General features: G+C 40.4%; 1 protein-coding gene and 1 non-coding gene across 4 annotated transcripts in view; both read left to right on the forward strand.

Moving 5' to 3' along the window:
- Positions 1–25,954, forward strand: part of COP1 (COP1 E3 ubiquitin ligase) — a 186,622-nt gene that overhangs the window by 139,756 nt on the left and 20,912 nt on the right. For 2 of the 3 annotated variants that reach the window (XM_067532411.1, XM_067532412.1), the window contains exons 17-18: positions 1,881–2,005; positions 3,051–3,211. In XM_067532411.1, coding sequence (XP_067388512.1) covers positions 1,881–2,005; positions 3,051–3,211 — 286 coding nt within the window. Of the gene's footprint in view, positions 1–1,880; positions 2,006–3,050; positions 3,234–13,239; positions 13,420–25,954 lie in introns of those variants that run through there. The other variant, XM_067532416.1, reaches the window with a different exon arrangement.
- On the forward strand, positions 18,723–18,859 carry LOC137143012 (small Cajal body-specific RNA 3). The gene has a single exon (XR_010917075.1). It is a non-coding gene; the product is annotated as a small Cajal body-specific RNA 3 (non-coding RNA).

Below are 25,954 nucleotides of genomic sequence, written 5' to 3' on the forward strand. Positions count from 1 at the left end.
CCCACCTGTTCCCAATCAGTGGTCTCCTCATAGCCTAAGGGTCCCCTGCTTGCAGCCTAATTAGCTGATTGGGGCCCACTTGGCCTAATTCACCACTTGCCGGGCTGGTGTGGAGAATCCACCCCATTATAGACCTGGACCAGTCTGGAACCAATCTTCACCTCAGTATCTGCTTGGAATGCCATGGGGACCTCCACAACCACCCTTTGACCTGTCTTACTGGCCATACTTGGGACCATGGCACCTGTACCATCCTGCAGAGTCGACACATTCCTCTAAAGTTTATCCACCCCTCCCCTCCAAGAGGACAGTCAGAGCTTCCTCCTGATCCCAAGGAAGAGGAAGATTATGAGCCAGATCCAGAGATTCCGATGGTAGCAACGAGATTGTCCTCATCTCCAGATGAAGCAGTTGCTCCAATGTCTCTATCCCCATCAACCATAAGCAACTCCAGGGACTGTTACATATTTGCAGAGGAGCTACAGATCTCTTTTGAGGAAACTCAGGATCCTCAACATAAACTCCTACGCATCCTCCAATCCTCCGGATCCAGCCAAATAGAGCTTCCTGTTAATGAAGACATTCTGGAAGCAGATAGAAAAAATCAACTCTTTTCGTTAAGACAGAATAACGTTTTGCTGCCCTTTAGAGGTATTGGCACAAGTCGCTGGGGAATGCCAGATTGTTCTTTCTCATCATACTCCTAACTTTTTGGTTGTCCAGGCTGCCATGGAGGGCAGAACACACAAATCTACTCTGGTTAATGGAGAGTAAATGACTCCAATTTATTGGGAAGAAAAGTCTTCACTTTTTCTAACCTCATTTCGGAATACCCAGTCACCAAGCATTGATGGCTAGTTATGATCACCTGAGCTATTCCTAATTCATGATATTCATTGGCAAGCTTCTGCAACAGGATAGAACTCAATTCAAGGCTCTCGTTGAGGAAGGCATGTTGGTTGTCAAACTGTTCTTCAATCGGCAGTGGATACAGCAGATACATCTTCAAGAGCAATGGCTGCTGCCTTTGTGATGCAACATGAATCATGGGTTCGTGCTTCAGGGTAGCACAGGAAGGTCCAAAATGCCATGGAGGACCTTCCCTTTGATGAAACTCACCTTTTTAACCAAAAGACAGATGAGTCCTTACACATTTTAAAGGACTCCAGAGCCACTTTTTGCTCTCTGGGAATATATACACCTGCCCTGAAGAGAGAAAATTTCACAGGAAGTCATGCAAACTTAGACAGATGGATCAATAATTTTACTTCTGGCAGCCTTATGTGCAGAGGCTTCATGGCAGACTGAGAAATGGGGATGTAGTGGAAGGATTTAAAGAGAACTGACATCTGATAAATAAGAGGTTAATTTTAGCTGCTGAGGTCTGGATTGATTAGAGGTGAGCACCATACTTTCAGGGCAGCTAGGGGAGGAGGTCACAATATGGCACATGGTAAGTGCATGGACAAGTATTTTCACTAACAGGGCAGAAAGGAAGGAACAGATTGTGGCTATATTGTAGAGGAAGAAACATCTGATAATGTCCTGGATGTGTAGGGATAAGGAGTCAAAAATGGCCCAGGGTTATGAGAATGAGTGAAGTGGAGGACAGTGGTATTGACAGCAGTACTGGAGAAAGGACTTACCTTGTTGAGATATTTTTTTGTGCATCCTAGTCACACATTTGACAAGCTTAAAGGTAATGTCATACTTTCACTAGTTCAGTTTGAGTAAGACATGATGAAATTGGGTAAAACCTCCTTGAGCTCATCAAGTCTGCTATATGAGAGTTGTAAGTTATCGCACTAAGGAATTACGATTCAAATTGGGATCTCCTGCTTTATGGTAGCATTCTGACTTTCCTGTACTGATGATCTCAGGTCAACAGACAGTCAGCTGAAGCTGTGGAATGTAGGGAAACCACACTGCCTGCGCTCCTTCAAGGGTCACATCAATGAGAAGAATTTTGTAGGCCTGGCATCCAATGGAGACTACATTGCCTGTGGTGAGTAGAGGAGCCATCCAAAGAAATGTTTGCATGGCTCCTCAGAGCTTGCACTGCTTCTAATGAAAAATACACATAGAAATGAACTCAGTATTTGAGACATCTCAGAAAATATAGGATTATTCTTAGCTGCTCCCTTCAGCCTTGGCCCTAGAGAATAGCATATAGAGTAGTCACGGTAGGGCAGTGTGCACGTATACAGTTCTTGCCTAAATTAAATGATTTGCTTTAACTACCAGATTTTCACTGAAAAGTCCACAGCTAACATAACTGCAATGAATGTGATATATGTCTTTTAAAGTAATAATTAAACTAAAAAAATCCCTCTGTCCTTTGAGAGAAGGTCAGGATTCTAAACCAGTTGAATGATCCCAGGTGTGGTAGTTTTGCATGTGTCATTTAGCACAGCGCTCTACATAGACAAACCAGTCCAGTTTCCTGCATTCATACAGCTTTTTAGGAGACTGAATAAATCTTTTTTTAAACTGCAACTAGCTTCCACTGAGGAGATGTCTCTCTTCAAACCTACGTAAGTCTGCATCTCCTGCAGCTGTGCACAGTGGTGAATTTGCCACTGTGGGACAATTAAACCAATTATTGCTGGATTAGGAATTGGAAACAATTCCAACACTGATGCAAAAATCACTTAAATGTTGCTGCCCTCTCCCATTTGAATTTCACTGACATCTATGCAATTTGCACATGGAACCTTTATGAAAAGGCATGAAACATAGTTAACTTTGGCAGAGCCTTGAAACAAGGTTAAAGTCCTATCTACACTACAGACCAGAATAGTGTTATAATCCTGTATTGATGCCTTTGTAATTCTAACATAGTGAGCCAAACTGACATGGACATCCACTCTGTAATGATCCTCTACTCTAGTTGCAGCAGCCATCAGTGATCGGATGTAAAGGGGGCAATTAAACTCTCAGGAACTAGGCTGAAATACTTCTCTACTCTCTCAGTAAAGGATCTAAGAAGCCATACTTATCAGGAGTCCATTTCTAGAACTTTTATTATATTGATTTGCTTGTATTTGTAGGAAGCGAAAATAACTCCCTCTACCTGTACTATAAGGGCCTTTCAAAGACGCTGCTGACTTTCAAATTTGACACTGTCAAAAGCGTCCTGGACAAGGACCGGAAGGAAGATGACACAAATGAGTTTGTCAGTGCTGTGTGCTGGAGGGCACTACCAGATGGGGTAAGCTTTCTGCTTATTTTTCTCAAGATTGCTGCTGGGTCAATGTTTTATGTTAATTTAAGATGGTGTCATTGAAGGTTTGGCTGCTCCGTTTTTCCCCCAGTTATATTCCAAGGGATTTTCTAGGTCAGCAGTAGAAAGTTCACATTTGTAGAGTAACTGAAATGATTATGTATATATTTTAAAGGTACTGCAGTATAATGGTTGCAAAAGTGGGGAAATTACCAAGGTTATGGTAATCTCATGTGCATTTAAAATCTCAATCATAGTGATGCATTAATGCAGGTTTTTGGCATTTAATTGTTTTTTTATATGAAGGGAATATTGATGACATTCAAGTAAATTCACCACGTGTACTTAAATGTTATCTGATCTATATGGGATTTCACACTTTAATACATGCATGATGTGTGGATAATTAAATGTGTGAGAAGCACAAGCTGCTTTATCTCCTTTACTATTTCAGTGAATTTTGTTCCAAATATAGAGTGCATGTTCCTCTTGTAGTTTACATATTGCACTTTCAGTGTGTTTCTCTCTCAAGCTTATGACTGTACTGGAAATATGCTGGTTTTGAGCTGGAGTGTTTAAACCGAGTTTTATAAATTTATGTATATAAAAAAAAATCACGTCTGTAAAGTTACTCATGTGCAGAAGTGTTTGCAAATGAGGTCCTTAATTGGTTGGGGGGGGGAAATATTTCTATTCATGCTTGGGAATTTCAAATAGTTAAATAGAATTTTACCTACCTTGTGAAGAGAGCCTTTGGACTGAGAACAAACTTGAAAAATTGCAGTCTGAAAGGTAATATTTTTGGCAAGTTAGCACCTGCTTATCTATGTTTACAGTATACTGGAAGTGTACTCACAACCATAAATAGCATGACATTATTTCAAATGAATTGCCCTGAATCAAACCCCCAAACCAAACCTTTTTAGTATTGGGATCATTTGGATTTGGAGCTAGATCTGAACTTTGCATCTCTTATTTTAAAGTAAAATGATAAAAATGGGGTGCTTTAATTTTAAAGATACCAACAGGACTAATATTTTTTTGGATCATAAGCTAGGTTTTGAGGTGACTTAGTTATGTAGATAAATGGATGCAAAGTTTCAAGTGGACAGTAGGGACTACACAACTTTCAACCCATATCGCCACTGATGAAAGCCATTACAGTAACCCACTGCATCCATAAGCTTCCCTTTCCCTTTCTTTTCTTCACTGTGATATTTCCAGCCAGCCTGTCCTCCTACTATAATGTAAACTTTTGCTCCAGACAATAGAGATGAATTGTGCCCCTTTGATTACCTCTTCTTACCTCTTTGTTTGATTTTCATCATTCTCAATCTCTCCCTCTCTCCTATCGTTCTTTTAGTCTGAGTGGTACTCTAATTTCAGCAGTTGAAAAGCTGTTGAACAATGTTCTAGAGAGCTACTAGAGTATTCAACACAACTAGAATGCAAAATTTTGTGTAACGTATAATAAAGTAACAAATCAACTCAATAAAGGGTGCACTCTCAGCAATTAATGCAATAGTTAGAACTCATTGAGCTCTCTGTCATTCAATCTGTCACCATTCTTGAGAAGCCTGACTTTGTCATTTGTTTCCACATTTCTCCCTGGGGTTTGTTTTAAATTACCATATTTTTACACCAGCGTGTACCACCTTCTACTTTGGAAAAAGAGCTATGAAAAGCTGCATGAGGCTAGATAGCTATAGGCTGAGTATTTCTGCATTTGACATTTTACCTCTGAATGTAGTACATCTCATGCTTCTCTAAATACTGCACTTGCACTGTTTCATGAGTCAGCCAGTAGTGTGATTTGCTTTTTGTCAGGAGGCCTTCACATACCTCTTTTTATAGCACATCCAGCCATCACATGCTTATTTTCAAACACAAGTCACTTGTCATGGTGCAGAGGATCTTGCTCAAACCTTGTTGAGACCTTACTAGCGCTGTTGGCATGTTGAATTATGGGACTGCAGAAATATATATTCAGAAAGCTCATCTACATCCGCGATGCCCCTTTCAAGAAGAATGTTCCCTTATTCTTCACTCCCTTACATTTTCTTGCTGTGTCGTGTTCTTTTCTGAGGAGGTTTCATACCTACCTGAATGCCCCTGGAAGATGGCATGTGTTCTAATGAATCATGGCAGTGGTATTGTGGCAGTCCCTCAGGCATGGATGACAAGAAATCTTGGTTCTGTTCCTGGCTTTTCCACAGGCTTTCTATGACCTTGAGGAAGTCACTTACTCTCTCTCCTTCCGTATCCCTGTCTATAAAATTTACTCTACCTACCTCACATGACTGTTCAGATTTAACTTACTTATATTTGTAAAATGCTCCCTCAAATGGAGGGCAGATAGAAATACAGTGTATTAGCTTTGCTTCTGGGAATCCCCAGAGTTGATTCAGTTTCCCTGTTGTGTTGCTGTGGGCTGTTCTCCAATTCATTAGTCTTAACTGAGAAGAGAGGAACAAGTTTAAGATCTGACACTTGCCTCAGAAAGTAGAAGTGCCTGTATCCCTCATGCACATCAAGTGCAAAATCTGAGCTCCAAGAAAAATGAAAACCTTTCAGATAGTTAAAAAGCCCAAGGAAGCTGCTACTGTTTCGCCTTGTCCTATTAGTCAGGGTTGGCAGCTCTTGTTCTACGTCTGCAGGTATTCCTTTCAAGTGTGTCTTCCAAGGTAACACCAACCTTCATGTCATTCTTCATCTCAAAGCACCTTTTTCTGGGTCTTTCTTGTGGTCTTTGTCCTGTAACTACTAAAACCTGTCACCTCTGGCCAAGCTATCCCACATCTCATTGAGATGGCTGGGTCATGTGAGACAATTGATACCCCCTCAGATTTTCTGTGATGGGAGCTACCTGCATCATGACTCATACCATTTCATAGTGTGCCTCTTGGTTCTTGTCTTACCCAGAATCTACCTGAGTGATCTCATTTCCGCAGTGTGAAGTTATTGGTCTCTCTTCCTCATTGGCCAACATTCCAACCCATACATCATGGTTGGCCTGATTGTGGTCTTAAACGTTTTGCCCATTAGTTTACTTGTCACATTCTTGTCACAGAGAATTCCATCAACTCTCTCCATTTCCACCAAGTGCCTTTCCTGTGATTTCTAACATCTACAACTGCTTTCCCATCTTTTATTTGTTTGTTCAGTGGGCATTTAACTAACACTTCCTTCAGACCCAAGGGATTTGGGGTGGGGGTGAGCATATGTGTAAGGAAGAAATCTTGCTATATCCTTGTTGGAGCCCTGAGCTTCTTTCTGTTCCCTCTTGAGATTCTCTGTCACAGCTATCATCTCTCCATATGAAGAGGGCTGGACACTGTTTCTTCTGCATCTGTCCATACCAATCCACAATTGGCCAGAGGGATCATGACCATTCTTCTCCCTAAAAACTGAGCGTAGTGCTCACTGCCAGAGCATTACCTCTAAGCCACCAGAGTGACCAGAAAATTGTACGTTTTGGATCAGGCTCATTTTTCTAAGTGGTACGTCAGTGAACTAATTCTCTGAGCACTTGTTTTGGTAAGTATACTCACTTTTTATAGAGCAATAAATTGAGGTGCAGAGATTCAAATATACACACTTTCTAAAGTGGCTTTTCAGTTGAAGTTGGTGGGAGCTGCTGATGCTCAGCAACTGTGAAAATGGGTAGACCACTTACAATTAGAAGCCACTCTTGAAAAGTTTTACCTCAAGTGAGTTGCATAGTGAGTTAATGGCAGTTTCAAGGATATGCTCCAGAACTACTAGACCCTGTCATCTTCCCTAAATACCCACCTCTAACTTCTAAGCCAAGATGTTTATAATGCACGTGTCTGGCCCTAAGAAGTCTCTCCTTAACAGAAGAAAAAATACTCCTTAACACATTGGCAAGACACATCCAGCTTGATATGAAACCTCAATTCTAATATTGGAGTTGTTAATAAATTCTGCTGTTCTATTAGAGTGTAAACATCATAAGAAAAGTAGTAGATACACACAGCTTTCTTGCAGGGGGAAAAGAAATGAAGTATTACTTCTAGAACAATAGTAGGCAAACAGAAATGTCTCCTCTGTCTTATTAAAATGCATGTAGGTGGGAGAGGTCAATATAAGGTGTTTTTCTGGGATAGACAATTTGAATGGTGGTAGTGCCCTGAGGAGAATCTCCTGTACATGGTTTCTCCTTTTTCTCCTGCATAATATTCCTACATCTCCTGAGAGGTAGATACCTTTCACTCTGACCTGACTTGTTATGTTCAGAGTTAAAGGTGCACCTCATACGTCTGCTGCTCCATTACCTCTTAAATAACCCTCCTCCCCTCCACTGCAGTTGGTGTTTCTCAGAAGGAAGCTATTGGGAGAGCAGGTTAGCATTGGCTGCTCCCTGGACAGCAGAAGAGGTATTATTGCTGAACACAGAAGCAATTTGATTATGTAGATTAAGCATGGCTTAATCTATCATAATCGCTGTAAAGAAGCCATTTAATTTTGTGCCTGTTTGCGCGAGTGTTCATTACTGCAGATAAGCAGGTTAGCTTGGGAAAGACTTTCCAGGTAGAAATAGAAGGACTTTGATAAACTGCAAGGAGATGCAGATAAAAGAAGAAAATGTTAAGTAAATTAACCTCAGCAAAGGTTTGTATCTTTTTACAAAAAAGAAAATATATTGACAATAGCATTGTGGATTTTTTTAAATTAGGTCTTCCAGTTCTCTTAACTGGAGCAGCACTGGGAATATATACTGTACTTTGTTCAAAGAACATCTGACATTTGCCTGGAATGCTTTTAATTGTGTATTCACTAGGTGGTAGAGAAGTGGTTTGCAGCTTTGTAGAAACATCTTGAAGAGCTGAGATGCAGTCTGGGAGAATAGAAAACTGGTCTGTGTGTTCCTGTTTGTTGCTCGCTCTTTAAATCACTGTTAGTTTAGCAGTCTGGGAAACTAACATCTGACCACCAATGAGACACACAGGAACTGACTTTTCAGCAGGTCTCAAGGCTCACTTAGATGCAGTTATGTGACAAAAGTGTCTCCATATCCATCTCCCTCCCTGCACCACTGCTTCAGTATTTCTCAGGACTTCTGGTAAGATTGTAGTTGTCCCCTGCAGAAGGTAAAATGGGTCACAAGTTTGTGTGCCAGGTCCTTTTACCCAAGTTGTTCCAGGCCATTTACCATGAAACCCTAGAGAAATGGCTTCCCATCAGCCATTCTGACTAAGATAGCAAACTCCCATAGGCTCTTTACTCTGAGTTTCAGGATAGCCTATTCTAGGTTTTATAAACAACCCTTCGGAAAGGATCATGTCTCACACACCTTCGTGGATTGCTACTTCAGGAAACAAGCTTTCCTTTCTTTACCCAAAATTAGGACAGTTGACAATCCTGTTACCATTGGCAATTATTTTATGTCTAGCTGACATCTCAGACTTTATTTCTTTAAATAAAAACATGCAATTATTCTTCAATAAACCATCATTTACAAGTTCCCTCATTCTGTTAAATTATGGAAAGCTGTTATCCATTTTGTTTGGCTCCCTCTTTACTCTTCTGGTTGAAATACATAATTAACAGTTTATCAAGGTTATGGCAATCTGAGAATTATTTCCCAGAAAAACTGGGTAGCTTTGAATGTGCACAGTGTTCCTCTGCCATTTCCTATAATATCTTCAAATGCTTTGCTCCTTCTTGTGGAATTTAGACATATTGAGAAGCTGATTTGCCAACATGAGGGCTCCCAGTTCTTCTCTGCTGCACACTCTTTTCTCTTCGGCCACACCGATACCTTTCTAATTGTTTTAAAATTTTTCGTCCTTTCACTCAAGCAGATTCCTTTACTAGTTGCTTAGCACCTTGCAGCAAGATATTGTCACTCCATTTTATTTATTTACATTCATTTTCCTCCTGCCTCTTAAAGGAGCTGTGCAAGTCTTGTCAATCTAATTTTCTCAAACAGGGAATGTTAATTCTTTATTTTTTAAATCTAACCCAGTGCATCATAGGATTCACTGGAGACCAGCTTGGCTTGTAAAGTTCTTAGATTAGAAATGTAATAGTATGTGTAACATTTCCACATGCATGTTGCTGAAAGGATATAATTTTTTGCATAAAGTAATTTCCATGATCTTGTCTTTAGGGAAACTCAGTGAAGTGTGTGTTTGTGTTCATTTGTATATAATGCAGGTTAAATTTGTACAGTGGAAATAGATGTTCATTCTTGGATTCTGCTTTTTACATAATGAGAGAATTAAGCAAAGAAAATTCCTAGCTGAATGTAGCAACACTTCACTCATCATTACTACCCCAGGAGTCCAACCATTGAGAGCTCCGTGAGAATATCATACTCTATTATTAGTGGTTCACTTGCTATCTTGAAATTTCAGTGTTTTGACACCTCAGTCCTTGTGCAAGACCCTCTAGGTAATGTGAGTAGGTAAATGACAATATTTAGCAGAAGTTTTATTTTTCATCTCTTTTATATAAAAAGAAAATTTGCCAGTATTTTTTCATTTATTCTCTCCCCAGGCCCAGGAACCTGTTGAGGTTTCTCCTGTAAAGGTGATACTTGCTGGCATGAATGAGTCTTGAAACTGTCACAGTTTCCCTTGCCACCACTATTCGATACTCACAGGGGTGGGTGGTGTGTCAGGAAACCATCCATTTCAGTCTTTCCTCTTCCTCAGGGGCTAACCATTTTACTAGTAAAATGGACATCTTTCCCATCTCCAGTGCAATTGGAGAAACTGTTGCAGCATTTGTTGCTGTTCCATGGCTCAGGTTGGTTTGAGGACCACTATTTGATGCAATAATGCCTCCTTTTAACCCTTATTTTCCTAGATTCAAATTAATTGTTCTTATACCCCTATGTCGACAGAGTGACCTCACTGATGCTTTTGTTCAGCACTAAAAGGTCTATTCTCCCCCAGCCCTCCACTGCATCACTCTTAGTCACTCAAGCTTGGATTTGAGAACAGCCTTATCAAGGGAATGGTTTCCAATTTTTCCTCCTGGGTTTCAGTCTGTGTTCGCACACTTAATCTAAAGTCTCTTTTTACTCAAAAAAGAAGGGAGCAGGGATATTTTTCAGCTTGATCTTTAAAAATTGCTGAGGGATCTTTGTGAGGTGAAAGGAGATATCAAAGTTGCAAGTTTTTCTTGAACTGAGGCAGCATGTATACCAGCAAACTACTTTAGCTGTAATTCACCACCAGTGCGTGTCCAGCAGTGCTAACAATTAGACAGGACAGAGACATTTTTATCGGTCATATGTTTTCTAACCATTTTCATTAATGGCATAGTGGTAGAAATCTGAGAACTATTGACGTTACCTTTTCAGCCATTGGTCCCACTGGCAGAGTTGTAATGATCATGGATTATATTTCATTACTAATGTAAACCAGGTCTGAGTGTTCCTATTATTTCCTACTCTTTAGACATGTGAATTTACACAGTAAGAATCTTATTGATATAGTATTCATTGTGAAGGGGGACACAAATAAATCCCTCTGCCCAGTTCATCTTAAATTTGTGAGCAGAAGAAACTTCTGCTGGATCTCTAGTATTTTAATAAGTAGCAATTAATTATTAAAAAATGTGGTTAAAGCACAGTCTCTTTTGTGGTTTAACTATTAGAAAATAACGGCAAGAATTAAACCATAAAAGTCAGGAAATTCAGAGATTAGACAAACTGTCCTTAACTCCCCGTTGTACCATAGTATTACAAAACATAATATACCACTTCAGTTTGTGTAGTCTTTCACATAAAATGTGTTCCTAACTATTTTTATTAACAAATTTTAGAGTTAACAAATTTTAGATTTAAAGACAGTTGTCAGTTCCACCGCCCTCCTAAGAGAATTTCCACGGGGCCCCTTGCTCCCAGACAGTTGATATACACCCTTGTAGATGTTAAATTATTTAATTACTACCTGAATTGTCATGGCATCATAAGGTTTGGGTTTCAGGTAAAAATTCAGAAGTTTGGATGCTTTTTGTGCGTTTGGAGGTTCTTTCCCCTGGATCCCCAGATTTCCCCCAACTGTTTGTTTACTGATTTGTTACCCTCTCCCCTAGCACCTTCAGGCAACATCCTCCTCTATTTTATATGAAATCAGCCCACAGGTTTCCCTCATGGAAATGGAAAATGGTTGTCTCTCTGTTCCTTATGTCACCTTTATCTGTAACATAGTCCCGCTTTCTGCATCACCATCTCTATTCCTCCCAGTCCTGAGATGGAGAGTCTGGGGTGGAAGGGAGAATTGCTGCCACCAAAACAGTGAATCACTGCAGGAGCCAGCCAGGGTCTGTGGGGGCACTCTGCCTACTCTCCCTGCACCTACTCTCATGCTTCAGCAAAGGGCAAACTTGTAGCTGAGTCAAGGTAAAGGCTGCGTGGACAGCCTCTAGCTTTCTGCCTGTTCCTTGTAGCACTCACATTTTATTTTTAAATATCTGAGCCCAGGGCTCTGATTGGTACTACATGATCCTTGGGTAAGACTTAAAAATTCTGGGCCGTCCTGGTCAATCTCTGGGACTTATAGTTATGCCATATTTTATTAAAGACAGACAAAGAAATTGTCATATACAAGGGAGAAAATGTCATCTCCCCGAGATTTGCAAAAAAAAGATGGAAAGTTAGATAAAAGGGGTGGTTCAAGATTATTGGTGCTGAAGAGGAAGAGATACTTGTCTCCACCCAAGTTTCCAAGGTTGGTACAGGAGGCTGATGTTAGATCAGCAACAGTGGGGTGAAATGACCAATTCCCTGAGACAGACTTAAAGAAGTCCAAGAAGGGCTTAAAAATTAGGTCTGTTTTGAACTGTGCTCTGAACTGACTGAGGAATGAATGCCCTGGAAGCGTAATGGCCTTAAAACCTTTGTTATTTGCAAGAATTTGAATTAGCCAGTAATGTGTGTGTGACCTTCAGGTACCAGGCGAACATTTTAGGAACTAATGAAATTTCTGGCAACCTCTAAAACCATTAGCAAGAAGTGAGTAGTTAATCCCACCTCTGATCTTACCTGGGACAGACCTTTTAATTTTGAGCTCCAGTTTTGATGCCAGTTAACTGGAACACTAGTTTCTTGCAGTCACATCTTAGATTCCATAAATCAACAGCACTTACCTTAACAATTAAACTCTCATTTAAAAATAAAATTTTTGGAATGAATTAGTCATTGCATACACCACATGTCTAATTTTTTACCTTGAAGTTTTATAAAGTTGCAGTAAGGTGTGTTTTGTTTTGTTTTTTTCTTTTCAAAAGCACTTGGTGTTGGTCTAACAGGAATGCTTAGAGTGTTTGTTATCCTTCAGGGATGGGCTTTTCAATGCATACCATGCTATTGCCTGGCTCTCCTTCTGTTAGTGCAAGACAGCTACTATTGTAAGCTTTGAAACAAAAAATCTTAGCACAGTTTACACCTAACTCCTGAAAAATTCTCACCAGATCATTTCCATGACAACCTTTTGGAATAAATGGAAATAGAGGAATATTCTTTGCAGAGGAACTGCTAGCAGTTTAATACAGTGGCTCTTTGAATTTGAGAGGTTTGGACACTGGAAATAGTTCTTGTAGAGCTGCATTGGTAGTCACAGTGCCTGATAAGGTGCCAGTTGAGGTCCACAAGATATATTTCACATGGCTCTACAGTTTTATTGCAAGAGTTTTGCCCCTATATATGCACGAGTATGCTTTAAATACAGACGTATGTATACGTATGTAAAATACATCTGTATAAATAGGAGGTGTTATAGAAGGCTCTTCTTAAGTGTTAGGTTGAGTGAGATTTTTCAAAAGCGTTCATTGAAATAATTCTGTTCCCATTCAAGTCAATAAGAAAGCTCCCATTGACTTCACTGGGAGCAGAATTAGGCCTCCGTTGAGGATTTTGAATACCCCACTCTCAGTACAATACAGCCTCTTATTTGACCACTATATTTTATGGACCTGTTTCCTTCCTTCTAATAGGTAATACTGCTAATGCTACAGCAACAGCAGCTGCATTATATGGAATTAACTTCTGCAGTTTTATAAAGCTGATGCTTGTTCAGATTGTATATATTTACCTGTCGCAAGTGACACAGAGACAGACATTTGACAGACAGAATTGTTCATGAATTACATCAGCTTTTGTCCTACTCCTAATTAAATCCTACCATTATAATTATTTAACATTTTAGTGTTCAAATGAGGTGGAAAAAATAAGACTAATTTTTCCTTCCAGTGTTCAGTTTTAAGATTTTGATCAGACAGTTTTACCGCTGAGTGAAATGGAAGCAGTAATGCAGAAGTAGTTATGTGTCTAGCTCTATAACAACAAAAGCTTCTTTATGTAGAATTCTATACTGTATCCATCACTTCAGTATCAGAGCCCCTATGCTATAGCATGGGTTTCATACCCTTTCTCCCACTATGGTATGGATCAAAATGGATTAGAACCCAATATCTTCAGGTCAGTCTAATGTCAATCAAGTTCCCCAGCCTTAAGTAATAAAATCTTGGTGGTAGGCTACATCTTAAGCAATGCACTCAGACAGATCTGATTAATAGTTCACTTTTCTGATTGAAGATTAGTCTTGTGTCTTTTATTTTACATCTTTGAAGAAGAGGACCTCATTCCCCGTTGGGGTTTACCTTGGCTTGCTGCTGATTGTTGTTTCTCCTGTCCTCACTATGCTAGGCTCTGTACCTACAAAGTAAAAGATGGACCCGGCCTTGGAGGGCACAGTGGCTCTTAATTTAAAGTACCTGTACAGAACAAGCAGTTCAGCCAAACAAGCTTCTGGAATTAGAACTATATCAATAGCTGTGGTGAGGAATGAGTTATAAACAAATATCCAGCAAAGCAGGTAGTCGTACTTTAAAATTAATAAATCTGAACCAAACCAAATTTTATTTCATAAAATAATGGTCCCCATTAAGCAAACGCACCTAAATGTTACCTGTAACATTGGGATTATTGCAGCTAAACAGGATTGTGCTGCTCTCTTTCAAGATGTTTTGATTATTTTTAAAAAATCCTCTTTAAAATTGTATAAAGCAAATAATGCTCAAGCTCCTTTAGTCTTTTGTATTTTATTGCATATCATAATCGCTTTATCCCAAACTCTTGTTCTGGATTGCCGAACATGGAATGAAGCGAATGATTTACTGCATTGTCAGGGGTTCAGCTTGTGCTGAGGTTTTTTTAAATTCACTTCAGTGTGTCTGAAGTGAATATTAAGTTAAAGCTACAAGTATAGTCGACAGTCTGGGGAGCTGGTAGAGGAGACAATGGCATTGTTTCCCACTTACTCATAATAATGAGACCTACTGGAAGGAAGATAAAAGAGAGATATTGGGAGGAAGGATTGGTTCAGATCCATAAAAATTCCTTTTGCCTGCAATCTGCAGAGAGCATGTAAATGAAATTCAAAGGAAGGAAGAAGTGATTGCATGCCTCTAGAATGTCACCATAGACAGAAGCTTTGCATTGTTCGCCAAACTGCTAAGAGTGACTCTGGCATAGATTTTTCACAGCTCCTGGGTTTGTAAGCTTGATTGTCTGTGGCCACGTTGCCTGTTGCTGCTGAAAAAGACTTGCTGTGAGCCAGTCTGCTCTGGCTGTATGTGTGATCTCATGTCCACTGAACAATGGAAATCAATACAGTTTATAAAGAGTATACTTGCGGAAAGTGTTACAACTCTTCAGAATAAAAAAGTCCTTGATTTAGAATTGGAAGTTTAGTGGTGCTTCCATTTCCATACAGTGTTTCAGCACTTGTATGTTGAGTTGAGCGTACCAAGAGACAGGACGATTTTCACAAGCAGTGGTAAAAACAAGGAAGAGATGAGCTGAAAGTTAAAGCAGCATATTTATATTAAAAGAAGGTGCTTAGATTCATTTTTCAGTATATTTATTGTCATTAGTGCAAAATTGTTTACTGTAGAGGAAATTATTGCCTCACATCTGAGTTTACATTGCAGAACAGGTATTCTAAATTCTATTTGAAGATCTGTGAAAACTTGATGGAGCCCACAGGTCAGCACTTACTAGCAACCTGTTACAAAACAAACACAGGTTTCACAAGCAACAATGCACATGATGAAGTGGATACTTTGTCTCTTAGACTTTTCCCTTATGCCTCTCCATTAATCCTAGCATGCAGTTAACTAATGTACAGCTGTCTCACGTTATGTTGGCTTCGTTGATGCTTGCTTACTTATAAGTGCTTGCAAAACTAAAATATGCCTGTAAATCTTTTTTATGAATTTACATTTTAGGGTGAGTGCACAATTATGTTTGGAGATGCATATTTCATTGGCAAGCACTGCAAAAGCTTCCTCTTGGATATTGTTGCAGCCATATACATCAGTGCTAAGCTGCATCATTTTTGCCATTCTATTCCTGCACCCAGAGCAGCTCAGTCTGACCGGCAGCAGGCTTTACTATTCCAGTAACAGGCCTCATCCAAGAGACAGTGTAGTTCAGTTTAATGAACGTCGGTCTGAGCGCCAGGAAAGTCTGATTTCTAATCTCACTTGTGCCACTGATTCCCTGAATGACCTTGGACAACTCACTTACCTTCATGCTTCAGTGGCCTCATTTGTAAACTGAGATTTATATTTACTTTCCTCAGATGGCTGCTGGAGGACTGATTTTTATACAGAGCTTTGAAATTACAAAGTGCCATAAATGATTGTGTTTTGGAGCAGACTGTGTCATGTTACGTGGTGGTTTTGTGATGTGGACAAGTGTACATTTAGCTAGGTTGAGACCATTAAATGAATTTCATGTAGTGAATTTAAATTTGAACCCAGATCTCCAAAGACAAAAGTTTGTGAAGTAATCTGACACACAGCATGCCATGTTTTCTCCCCCTTTACTCCTCCCCATTCAGAAAACCATGTGCCATATACCTTTTTTAAAGGCTGCTGCTCACAGTAATTTTAGTTCACCATTAGAAGTTATGAACTACAGTTGTAGATGACCATATCTAAGTATTACCATTAATTATCTTTTCTGTTACTGATAAAAACACACAACAGTTCACTATAAATTGAAATGAGTAGTGTTCAGTCCTGGTAAAAACAAATATTCCTTTCCTCATAAATCCATTGTGCTCTGTCCCATCCTTTCTTACTATCTGTTTTAATCTGTTTTGAAATGTTCTGAGGAATCAGCAGGCCAATAAGATGGCAATGGATAATTGCCATTCGCTCTGGCTTCAGTCACCATGGCTTCTATTGAGAAGTAAATCAACAACTGTGCAGGAGGAATATTTAAAGGGCACTAGTCCAGAGAGGATGCAATAGATTAGACAAGTAATCAAATATAGAAGAAATACTTCTTCCTTCACCCCTCCTATATTCAAGTTGGCTTTTCTAATATTTATACAGTTGAAGGATAACAAGGCAGAGATACTGTCTCTCAACAGAGTTTTGTTCGCTTGTATCATTGCAGCACAAACACTAGATTATTTTAATCCTTATTTGCTTGAATCCCTTCATACTTGCCTTTTGCTATTAGAAGCTTTGGTAGCTTAATGCATTTCTGTTGGTGGAATTTTCTCTCCTTTTTGATAATATATTATTGGTAATCTCTACAAGAATTCTAAATGGCATTGAGTGTTTAAAAAAAAACCCTGTCATTTCAGTTTTAGATAGTGGAAGATTTTTTTACAGCCACTGTGCAAAATTGACTCTAACTGTAGCAAAATTATTCATTATAAGGAGAAGTGATTTCACTTGTCCTATGAATTGGGCTTAAAAATAAAATCACCTCCCACTGTTGAGAACCTGATTTCCTATTCATTGCTCTGAATAGAGAGTAATCTGTGGCAAGACCTAATGCTCAACAAAAATGATTGAGTTGTCTTCAAATAGTGATGTTAAACTTTACCCCACAGCATCTCACCTTAGTGAAATGTTTATGGTCCTACAATGTGAAGAAATGATCAGTCTGTACAGCTTCCATGCACTCATTTCTCTGATGTGTGCCCTGCTAAGCAGCACCTTGGGCAGGCATAGTTTTCTTTTTTCTGCTTTGCTGTCTGTCTGTCTCTGAAAATGAGCATGCATTTGTTTGACAGACAAAAGTTACCATTGTAAGCTGTGGATTGCAACAGGTAATACAGTTAGTGCAGTATATTATTACTAGGCAGGCGGAAATTATTGGCATCCAATAAACAAGTATCTGTGAAGAACTCGGACATCTTAAGTCTATTGTTACCAGGTCACTGCTATTTTTGAGGTTTTGCTGGAATCGATTAATGCATTTGCTGTTCAACTTTTGGGACCTGGGTTCTAATCCTGGCTAAAAGATTAACAAGTGAGAATGAATGTAGTCTTCAGCTAATCCCCAGACCACCAAGCATTTTCATATAATAGGCACACTCTGCTCAGGAGAGCTCCAGGACTAGTATAGCAGAATGTGCTGCAGGACAGAATTGAGGAACAGAGTGGATGCCTATACCTTATTTGCTGTCATTATACCTGGCCTTAGCTAACATGATCTTTTCTTCAACTTCAAGTACAGTGAAGTTCACTTACAAAAAAATCTCTTTAAAAACACAACCCATTTATTTAAGCCCTTGTTCCTAAGTGAGGTTTCTGGAAATGCTCATGTAAAAGATATCTACGCTGCAATCAAAAATCTGTGGCTGGCGTGCATCAACTGACTCTAGCTTGGAGTGTGTGGCTGTAAAATTGCAGTGTAGATGTTTGAGTTTGGGCTGGAGCCTGGGCTCTGGGACCCTCCCCCTTCCAAGGTCCCTGTGTCTGAATGCCAGCCTGAGCACAAATGTCTATACTGCAATTTTATAGCCCCACATGCCAAGCCAGAGTCAGTTGACACAGGCCAACCATGGATGTTTGATTGCAGTGTAGACATACCCAGAGAGCCCAGGTAGCTCTGACTCACCAGTCAAAGCCTAGAGAAATCCAGATCCCTCCTGTTCCCTCTTCTACCATCCAGTGACAGATCATATAGTCTAACTTATTTCATATGCACATCCCTTGTTCAAAAGCAGCTTGATGCTTAACAGCATTATGGTAAGGACATCACCTTTTCAGTGCACCAAAAGCTTGCTGTTCCACTTGGTTTAGGAGCACAGTCAAAGCAGGAGATCTTTCTGCCTGATAAGAGCAGAGCCATTTCAGGACCCGATGTTAGGTTAGCAGAAGTAAACTTTTTAAAATTTCCAATGAACTTTTCCCCCAGGAGAATTGCGAAGGAGATTTGAGTGCCTCGTTTAATGCCATTATATATATGTGTGGTGTGCACATCTTTCCCTCTGTGTGTTCTTTGCAACCTTTCACACACTGGCTAATAACGGTTTTGACCTTCTGGGTTAAATTTGCCTACTTAATTATATTTTTCTGTAATCTGAAACCTCTTTTCTTTAGCTTATTTGCATGCATTAAAGTGTGTTTAATTTAGGATTTGAGGCAGTTGGGCCTGGGATTTAAAAAAAAAGACCACGTAAGGAAAGACCTTTTAATAATGAAATGCACTAGAACAGGAAGCTGCAGGAACTGACCCTGTGGACAAATGAAATGTCTTTTGTCTGCATTTGCAGTCTTCCTAGAGTAAAGTGGAGGTCTCTGTCTGGTTTAGGACAGCTAGCTAAACCTGATCGTTCCCCTCCATACACTGTTTCACCACTATCCAGACCTGCTCCCCACTCCTGCAGCTGTTTCTACACAGTATTAGAATGCAGCCGCAATGGATTGGGGGTGAGGAAGTGACACTGGGCAAGGTTCCTCTGTAATTTTCAGAGCTGAGTATAATTTCCTGTAGTTACCCAGCTCCTAATTTTTTAAATAAGGCTATAATCATTGCTGTTGGGCTTTGTGTGAAAATTTCTTTTTCCTTTTTAAAAAAGCTCATTAAGCTAAGCAAATTGGCCATAGCAGTCAGTAAATTTCTCTCAGGGAAGGGACCCTCTGGTGGAGTAGGCCCTGATATCCAGATATTCCTGCTCTAAATATTTTTGAAATATTGTCCTCAGTCAGGATTGGGGCCCCATGGTGCTAAGTGCTATGCAAACTCTATTAAAACTCAGTTCCTGTCCCAGAGAGCTTACAGTTTAAAAAGAAAGTGGATGTAAAAAAGTGGGTGGTGAGGAAGGATCCAATAAAATATACTATTGTTATATAAATTTTAATTTTTTAATGGTTATGAAGTGCCCAGATTGCCCTTTTGAGTCCTTATGAATTGGCCGATTTCTTATAGGCATAGCAGCAAGTGGGACTGGATAGATTTGGAGGAGAGGGCAATGGCCTAATGGATGAATCCAGGGAGGGCATTCCATGATTAATAATGCCAAGTGAATGAATGATCCATTTGCTGTTTTTAAAAAGGAAATACCTTTTATTGCACATGAAATTTCTGGCATTTACTTTGAATCATATGGACAAGGACCCACAGGTTTCCTTTGCAACTATGCTAATGCATCTGTGTTTTGGAGTTCTCTCTGACCTCTGGAAATGTTTAGGTTCATTGGGCCAGGCTTTACCAAGGCACTTGAGTCCTGACACCCTTACTGTTCTAGTCCTTATGCAGACAAATGATCCTGTTTTATTATCTGGTTTGATTTATTTTTAAATGATGGACAGTCAATGCCCAATAGCATAAATATAAACTCCAGGGAGCTTTGGGGCTGGGACTTCACTGCCCGTTATTTATTTATTTAATGGACATATAAAAATGCTCATGCATAAAAACGGTTGTACTGGTATTTTTACCATGCTATTATGGAGATGTCAACAGGACTTCATTGATAAGGTTTCGCTGAAATTTTTGCTTAAAATAGGACTCACAATTTTTGGTTGAGTTTAGTGTCCAGATCTGGTACAGTGACTCTTCAGAGAAAAACTGGATTTTTTGTGCCATTATTTTAGTGAAAAAATTGCCAACTTTTGCAAAGAAAAGATTTTGAAATGCTCCTGTTTTCCTCACTTTCTCTTGCATTCTTTGTTATACAACCGTAGTTCCCACAGGTGCCAATATTCTTTCACAGTCTGTCATACTCTTGGACACAAGCTACTCCTGGAATTTTAAAATGTAAAGATATACAGTTTTTTCCTTATTTGGGATAATCTGTTATATTAGATTCGCTGATGAAACTCTTCAGATCCATCAGCTATTTCAGTATTCCAGTGCTGCCAGATTGTCTCCCTGAATTGTGGTGGGCAGTTGACACAACAAAATGTGATTTGCTGCCCTCTCCATGTACTTCTGGTGATTAAGGATGCTGTATGTGTAGGAGGAAACACATTGTGAGTTTTGGGGGACATGGGGGCAAGTAGAGATGTAGTGTGGTAACTAGAGATGTTGGGGGCAGGCAGAGTAAATAGGGCTTGGGTGGGCATGAGGGGCTGAGCAGAACTTTGGGGAGTTGAGTGTTTAAGCAAGGATGTGGGAAAGGGTCTAAAGGGGAAGAAGCTTTGTCCATAAGCAGGCAGGGAGCTATGGTTGTGGGGAGAGCCCAAGGTGCCTGTGCAAAGACATTGGTGCTTGAAGAGTCCCCTCAGCACGACTGCCCCGAAACACTGAGGCAGTAACGCTATGCAAGAAGGAACGAACCACATGTTACACCTAGTAGTTATGTTACTTAATGTATGACTGGAATGCACTAACGCGGCACTGATGCGGCAGATGTAACAACCTCTATAACAGTGTTTCTCAATTTCATTCCCACCCCGGAACCTTTGCGCGCCCTTCCCATACCCAAGGAACCCTAGCGCCCCATGCCCGCTGCTGAAAAGTCAAGAAAATCTTGCTCTTTTCGGTGGTGCGGTGTAGCCTTCATTCGGCGGCACGGCCCCATCAGCTGTTCGGCGGCGCGGTTCCGCTTCTTCGCGGAACCCTTCAACTCGTTTATTCCGCGGAACACCATTTGAGGAACACTGCTCTATAAGATAAAATTGTGTAGCCTTCGATGTACCAATGCTCTGGCACAGACCTTTTGCCTGGTATGTGAGGGAGCTGAGGCAGAGCCCATAGAGAGCTACACAAAGCTACGTGCATTGTAATGTATGAAAGCCACACTAACTCTGCTAATCATCTGATCACATGGTCTTAAATCAATAAACACGGCCCGTGTTCGTGGAGATATCTGTCGGCTGTGGGTGGTAGAAAAGTAACAATTAGGGTTGAAAGGGGAGCATAGATGGCATATCGAATTATTTAAGGTTTGTTCCTTCCTTTTTTATGCTGTCTAGCAACCATAACTGAATCTAGCATATTTTAGGTGGGAATTTTATATAGGTTGGCACCATTACCTGATAGGATAAATGGTCCTGTCAACTTTTTGCAACTAACTCATGATTATTTGATGATAAAATTGCAGACAACTAATATAATCAGAGTCTTAGTTCAAGTTAGAATTGAGGGGTGAATGAAAGGAAATGATTTTTCAGGATCATGGGAATAGGGAATTCCCCTATAGTGTTGGGACTCATGCATCTCTGTCTCATCCTTTGCTATCACAATCAGTAAATCTATTGAAGAAAAATGAGGCAGAATGTAAAATACCTGCCTTTAAACTCAGTCGATGGTGGAATTTTTTAAAGTTCTCATTTTTGTATCTGTGAAACATTCTTCTGCAATGAGACTGAAAGGGATTTCTAGCTATTGAGCTATGTATGTAGTGTACGTTACTAACGTGAATTGCCCTTCTGCATGCAGGAAAGGTTTAGGTTCATTGGACCAGTCTAGCAGAGTAAGTTACGTAAAGCACTGGACTCTTTGTTCCCTTTGGCATTAATTCAGATGCAGGCAGTAGGCTCCATTTAAATCTTTCAGATCATGCAAAGGTAGGATTACCATCTTTAATAGTTCTGCAAGACAAACTGAAGGTGTCGTGCATAGCATGTGTATTGCACTGTGTCTTTTTCAGATATTTTAATGAAACTTTAAGAAACACAAGCCTGTATTGTGAGAGGATACTGTCAAACTTGGAAAAGATTGCAACCTTTAACAGTTCAGCTGACTTCTAATGTGATTAATGAGCAATTGATTTTGTTTGCCTTTGTGCAAAAGTGTGTGAAGTTTAATGTCTCCTTGTAGCTCTTAACACCCTAAGACCCCTTGGGGCTGTGACATGGTTATGTGGGAGTTGCAAGCTGTGAGCCCCGACCCTGGCCATGCGCTGGGCTGTGAGCCTCCCTGCTTCCTTCTGGTGGAAGAACATGGGGGAAAGGGGTGAGCAGTGATACACAGATACTGCTCCCGCCTCCCCCAAAGTTCCTCCACACCATCCTAGGGAGATTATGGGGGGAGGGAGAGAAGACCGAGAAGCAATGCCAGGGCTCTCTGCATCCAGGTCACTTTCCCCACCTGGGCAGTGCTATGAAGCGAGCATCAGGAATTACTGCTGTCTGCCCTTGCTTTATGCAGGCTAGGTGGGGAAAGTGGCCTGGATGCAGGGAGCCCTGATGTTGCTCCTCGCTCCCCACCCTCCCCCCCCAGTCCCATAGAGGTGCCTGGAGGAGCAGCTTTCGAGGTGGGAGCAAGCAGCAATACCAGCCGCTCTGTGCATGCAGGTCTGTTTCCCCAGGTGGGCGCAGGAGTGAGTTGCAGGGTTTAGCAGTGAAGAGGGCACAGTGCAGGGGTTAGGGGCGATGGGGAAGTGGAGAGCCCATGGAGGCCAGGGGCAGGCACCCACGGGGGCAAAGGGGTCGCACTCAGAGGCTTGCTTTGTGAATGGGGTCACCAATGCAAAAAGTTTGAGAACCTCTGCCCTAAGAGTAGTTGTCCTCCATTTTCTCTTCTTTCCCACCCCCAAATGGTGAAGGAAAGATCAATAGTGAAATGTTAAGAAGAAATGGAATATTTAATGCTTTACATTTTATGCACAGACAATCCTTCAGCCCCATCACAAATTAGCTCTAACTAAACTTCAGTTCATCCCCACTTTTCACAATACCCATGATATGTTTTTTTAATTGGGCCAGTTTCTATTGGTGTAGGAGAGGAGCTTTCAAGCTACAGAGAGTTCTTCAAACCTGAAGAGTTTTGTGTAGCTCAAAAGCTTCTCTTTCATGAACAGATGTTGGTACAATAAAAGATATTACCTCACCCGTCTTGTCTCTCTCTAATATCGTGGGACCAACACAGCTACAACAGTGCAAACATTTCTGATCGGGTGATTAGTGGTGATATTGAACAATGTGACTTTACTCTGAAGAGTGACTTTAAAAATGGCATCTTGGGATTCCATGTTTATCCTCTATTTTATGATTCCCAGATCAAACATCTTTGGTTTGCTTTTTTCTACCTGTCAACCTGAGTTCTGAGAGTCAAGGCGGGTGTTTCCTTGTTACACCTCTGCAGCCCCCTTCTCTTCTGTGGGTTTTCTCTGGTGTAACTAATGGGAATTTGGAAATAATTCTAATTCTGTTGATGTATAGGACAACCTCAGCTCACTCTCCTTGAGTCAGGTTGTCTCTGCAGGGCAAATAGCACTTGAAAGAAAATAAATAAACTTTGACTCTAAATATATGACTCTCAAATGTGCACAGGGTGCCGCTGATGGACCTATTAAGTAAAAATGTGCCATTTTTTAACTTTTCAGAATAAAACTGTATTTTAAGACTAGGACATTTTGAAAACACAAAAGATAATGTCAAAACTACTCTCTGTGCATGTGGGTTCTAACCATTTTCCAGTCAGTCTAAAATCTGTCGGCACATCCGCTTCTGCATAACTTACCTGCACACTAGAAAAAACACTGACTGGTCAGAATCTATAACTGCACACTGGCCCTACGGCACAAGAGCATTCTGCAGCAACAGTTGCAGAAAAGAGCTTCCTATCTCTGGAGACTAGTGGAGGCAGCATGACACTGTAAAGGTTGCAGTAGCTTAGAGGTTTTCACTCCTGTCGCACCGTTGTTAGAAATGTGTAGAACTGAATTTTGAAGGATGTCATATAATTATGGGTGTGAATTTTTTCAGGTTAACACACAGATTTTAAACTTTAGTGTAGATAAAATCAATCTTTAAAGCCCAGGAAGAGGCATTTATGGTGAACTGGTGTATGGCATATATACTGGTGTGTGGTTCAGTTAAACCAGTGTATTCACCTGGCTTGAGGGATTTGGGGCTTCCACCTCAGAATTACGGGTACCTTAAGAATGGAGGTTGTTTATAACTATGACCAAAATGTTGTGGTTGTTCTTTCAAAAAATTCCAACTGAACATTGACTTAGTAAAATTTCAAAGCTGTATTATGGAAAAGAAAAATACTGCTTTTAACCATCTTAATTCAGATGTAACACACACAGAAATAGTTTTCTTACCTTGTCAAATCTTTTTTAAACTTTTCCTTTATTTTTTTAGTAGTTTGTTTAACACAGCATTGTGCTGTACAGTATTTGGATTTTTTGTCTTTGCTGCCTGATTGCATACTTCCGGTTCCAAATGAGGCATATGGTTGACCAGTCAGTGGGGTTCTACTGTACATGCGAGTGCTGCCTGCACCCCATTCCACAGGCAGGTGCCCTGTTTGGCTTTGCCCATTCCTTCCTTACAACCCTAGAGAATCCATCACTGAGTCTTGCTGGGCTTATTTCTACATCATCTAAAAGTCCTCCCACATATCTTAAAACATTGTCTAGGTCTTGATCATCTTGTGCCTGGACTCTTGAATTCTCCTCCCCTCTGGCTTTCCTGGCACTTGCCTCATCTCTAATCTGTTCCCAAACTCTGTTATGAAAACATCTTAGGCCCACATTCAGCCCCATGCTGTAATTACAGTGTCGCTCCCCTTGTAGAAACGGCTCTATTTCCTGAATGCCTCTCCCACCACGCACTAGTGCCACTCATTGGTGCACAGTGGCATGAGATATCATCTTCCATGTCCACGTTTTAGAGCTGTGAGTATTATGCTCCTGTTATCATTAACAATATCTTTGCTGGCTAAGAGAGAAATGGAGGTTTTGATTTTTCATTGCTGCCAGGCATCTAGCCCTTCCAGAAGGATAATCAGAACACTTGTGGATGCAGTGAACCAGTCACGTTTCTTTTCCAGTGGGATGATATCCAAACACTAAGAATAGTTAGTGTGTGTACCTCATATACCTGAGCACTCTGTAATCCCCCTGGTACATTGATGCTGAGGCACATAATGAAATTGTGTAGGTCGATTTATAACAAACATGTGTCCAAAATTTTCAAAGTTGTGACTAGGGTCCCCATCAGCATCAGGGTCCCATTTTGCTGGGGGCTTTACAAACATATAGTGACAGCCTCTGCCCCAAATAGCTGACAGCCTAACCAAGTAAGATGAACAGGAACAAAAAGTATGACTTAGTTACTTCTTCTTTAAAATGATTGAGAGATGGGCAGAAAAAATTATTCCATGCGTCTCTGCCAAAGTACTCCACTATTGTTGACCCTATTTCTGTCTTGACTACCTTCAGAGGCAGATTCTATTTTCTTGTTAACCCATGCTACTATATCTGACTACCTCCATTTGGGCATTAGATTAAACATGGTCATGCTTCAACTTTTTCTTACTCTGAGGGTGGTTTTAATTCCCATTTAGAAGCCACTCCCTTCCATTTATGCTTTTCCTGTCCAAAGGAGTTCTGTACATTTTCTGGTTCTGATGATTTCACAGGGTTCTAAATGGTCCCAAATCTTTAAAGGTATACTCCTGCTACAGCTCTGGCAACTGTGCCTACAGCTGGAACCAGCGCCTTGTGGACCATTTCCAAGAGGAGGAAGGTGCTGCACCCTGCC

The sequence above is a fragment of the Emydura macquarii genome, unplaced genomic scaffold, assembly GCF_026122565.2.
Source record: "Emydura macquarii macquarii isolate MOO-44397 ecotype Brisbane River unplaced genomic scaffold, CSIRO-AGI_Emac_v2 contig_3287, whole genome shotgun sequence".
Classification (NCBI taxonomy): Eukaryota; Metazoa; Chordata; order Testudines; family Chelidae; genus Emydura; species Emydura macquarii.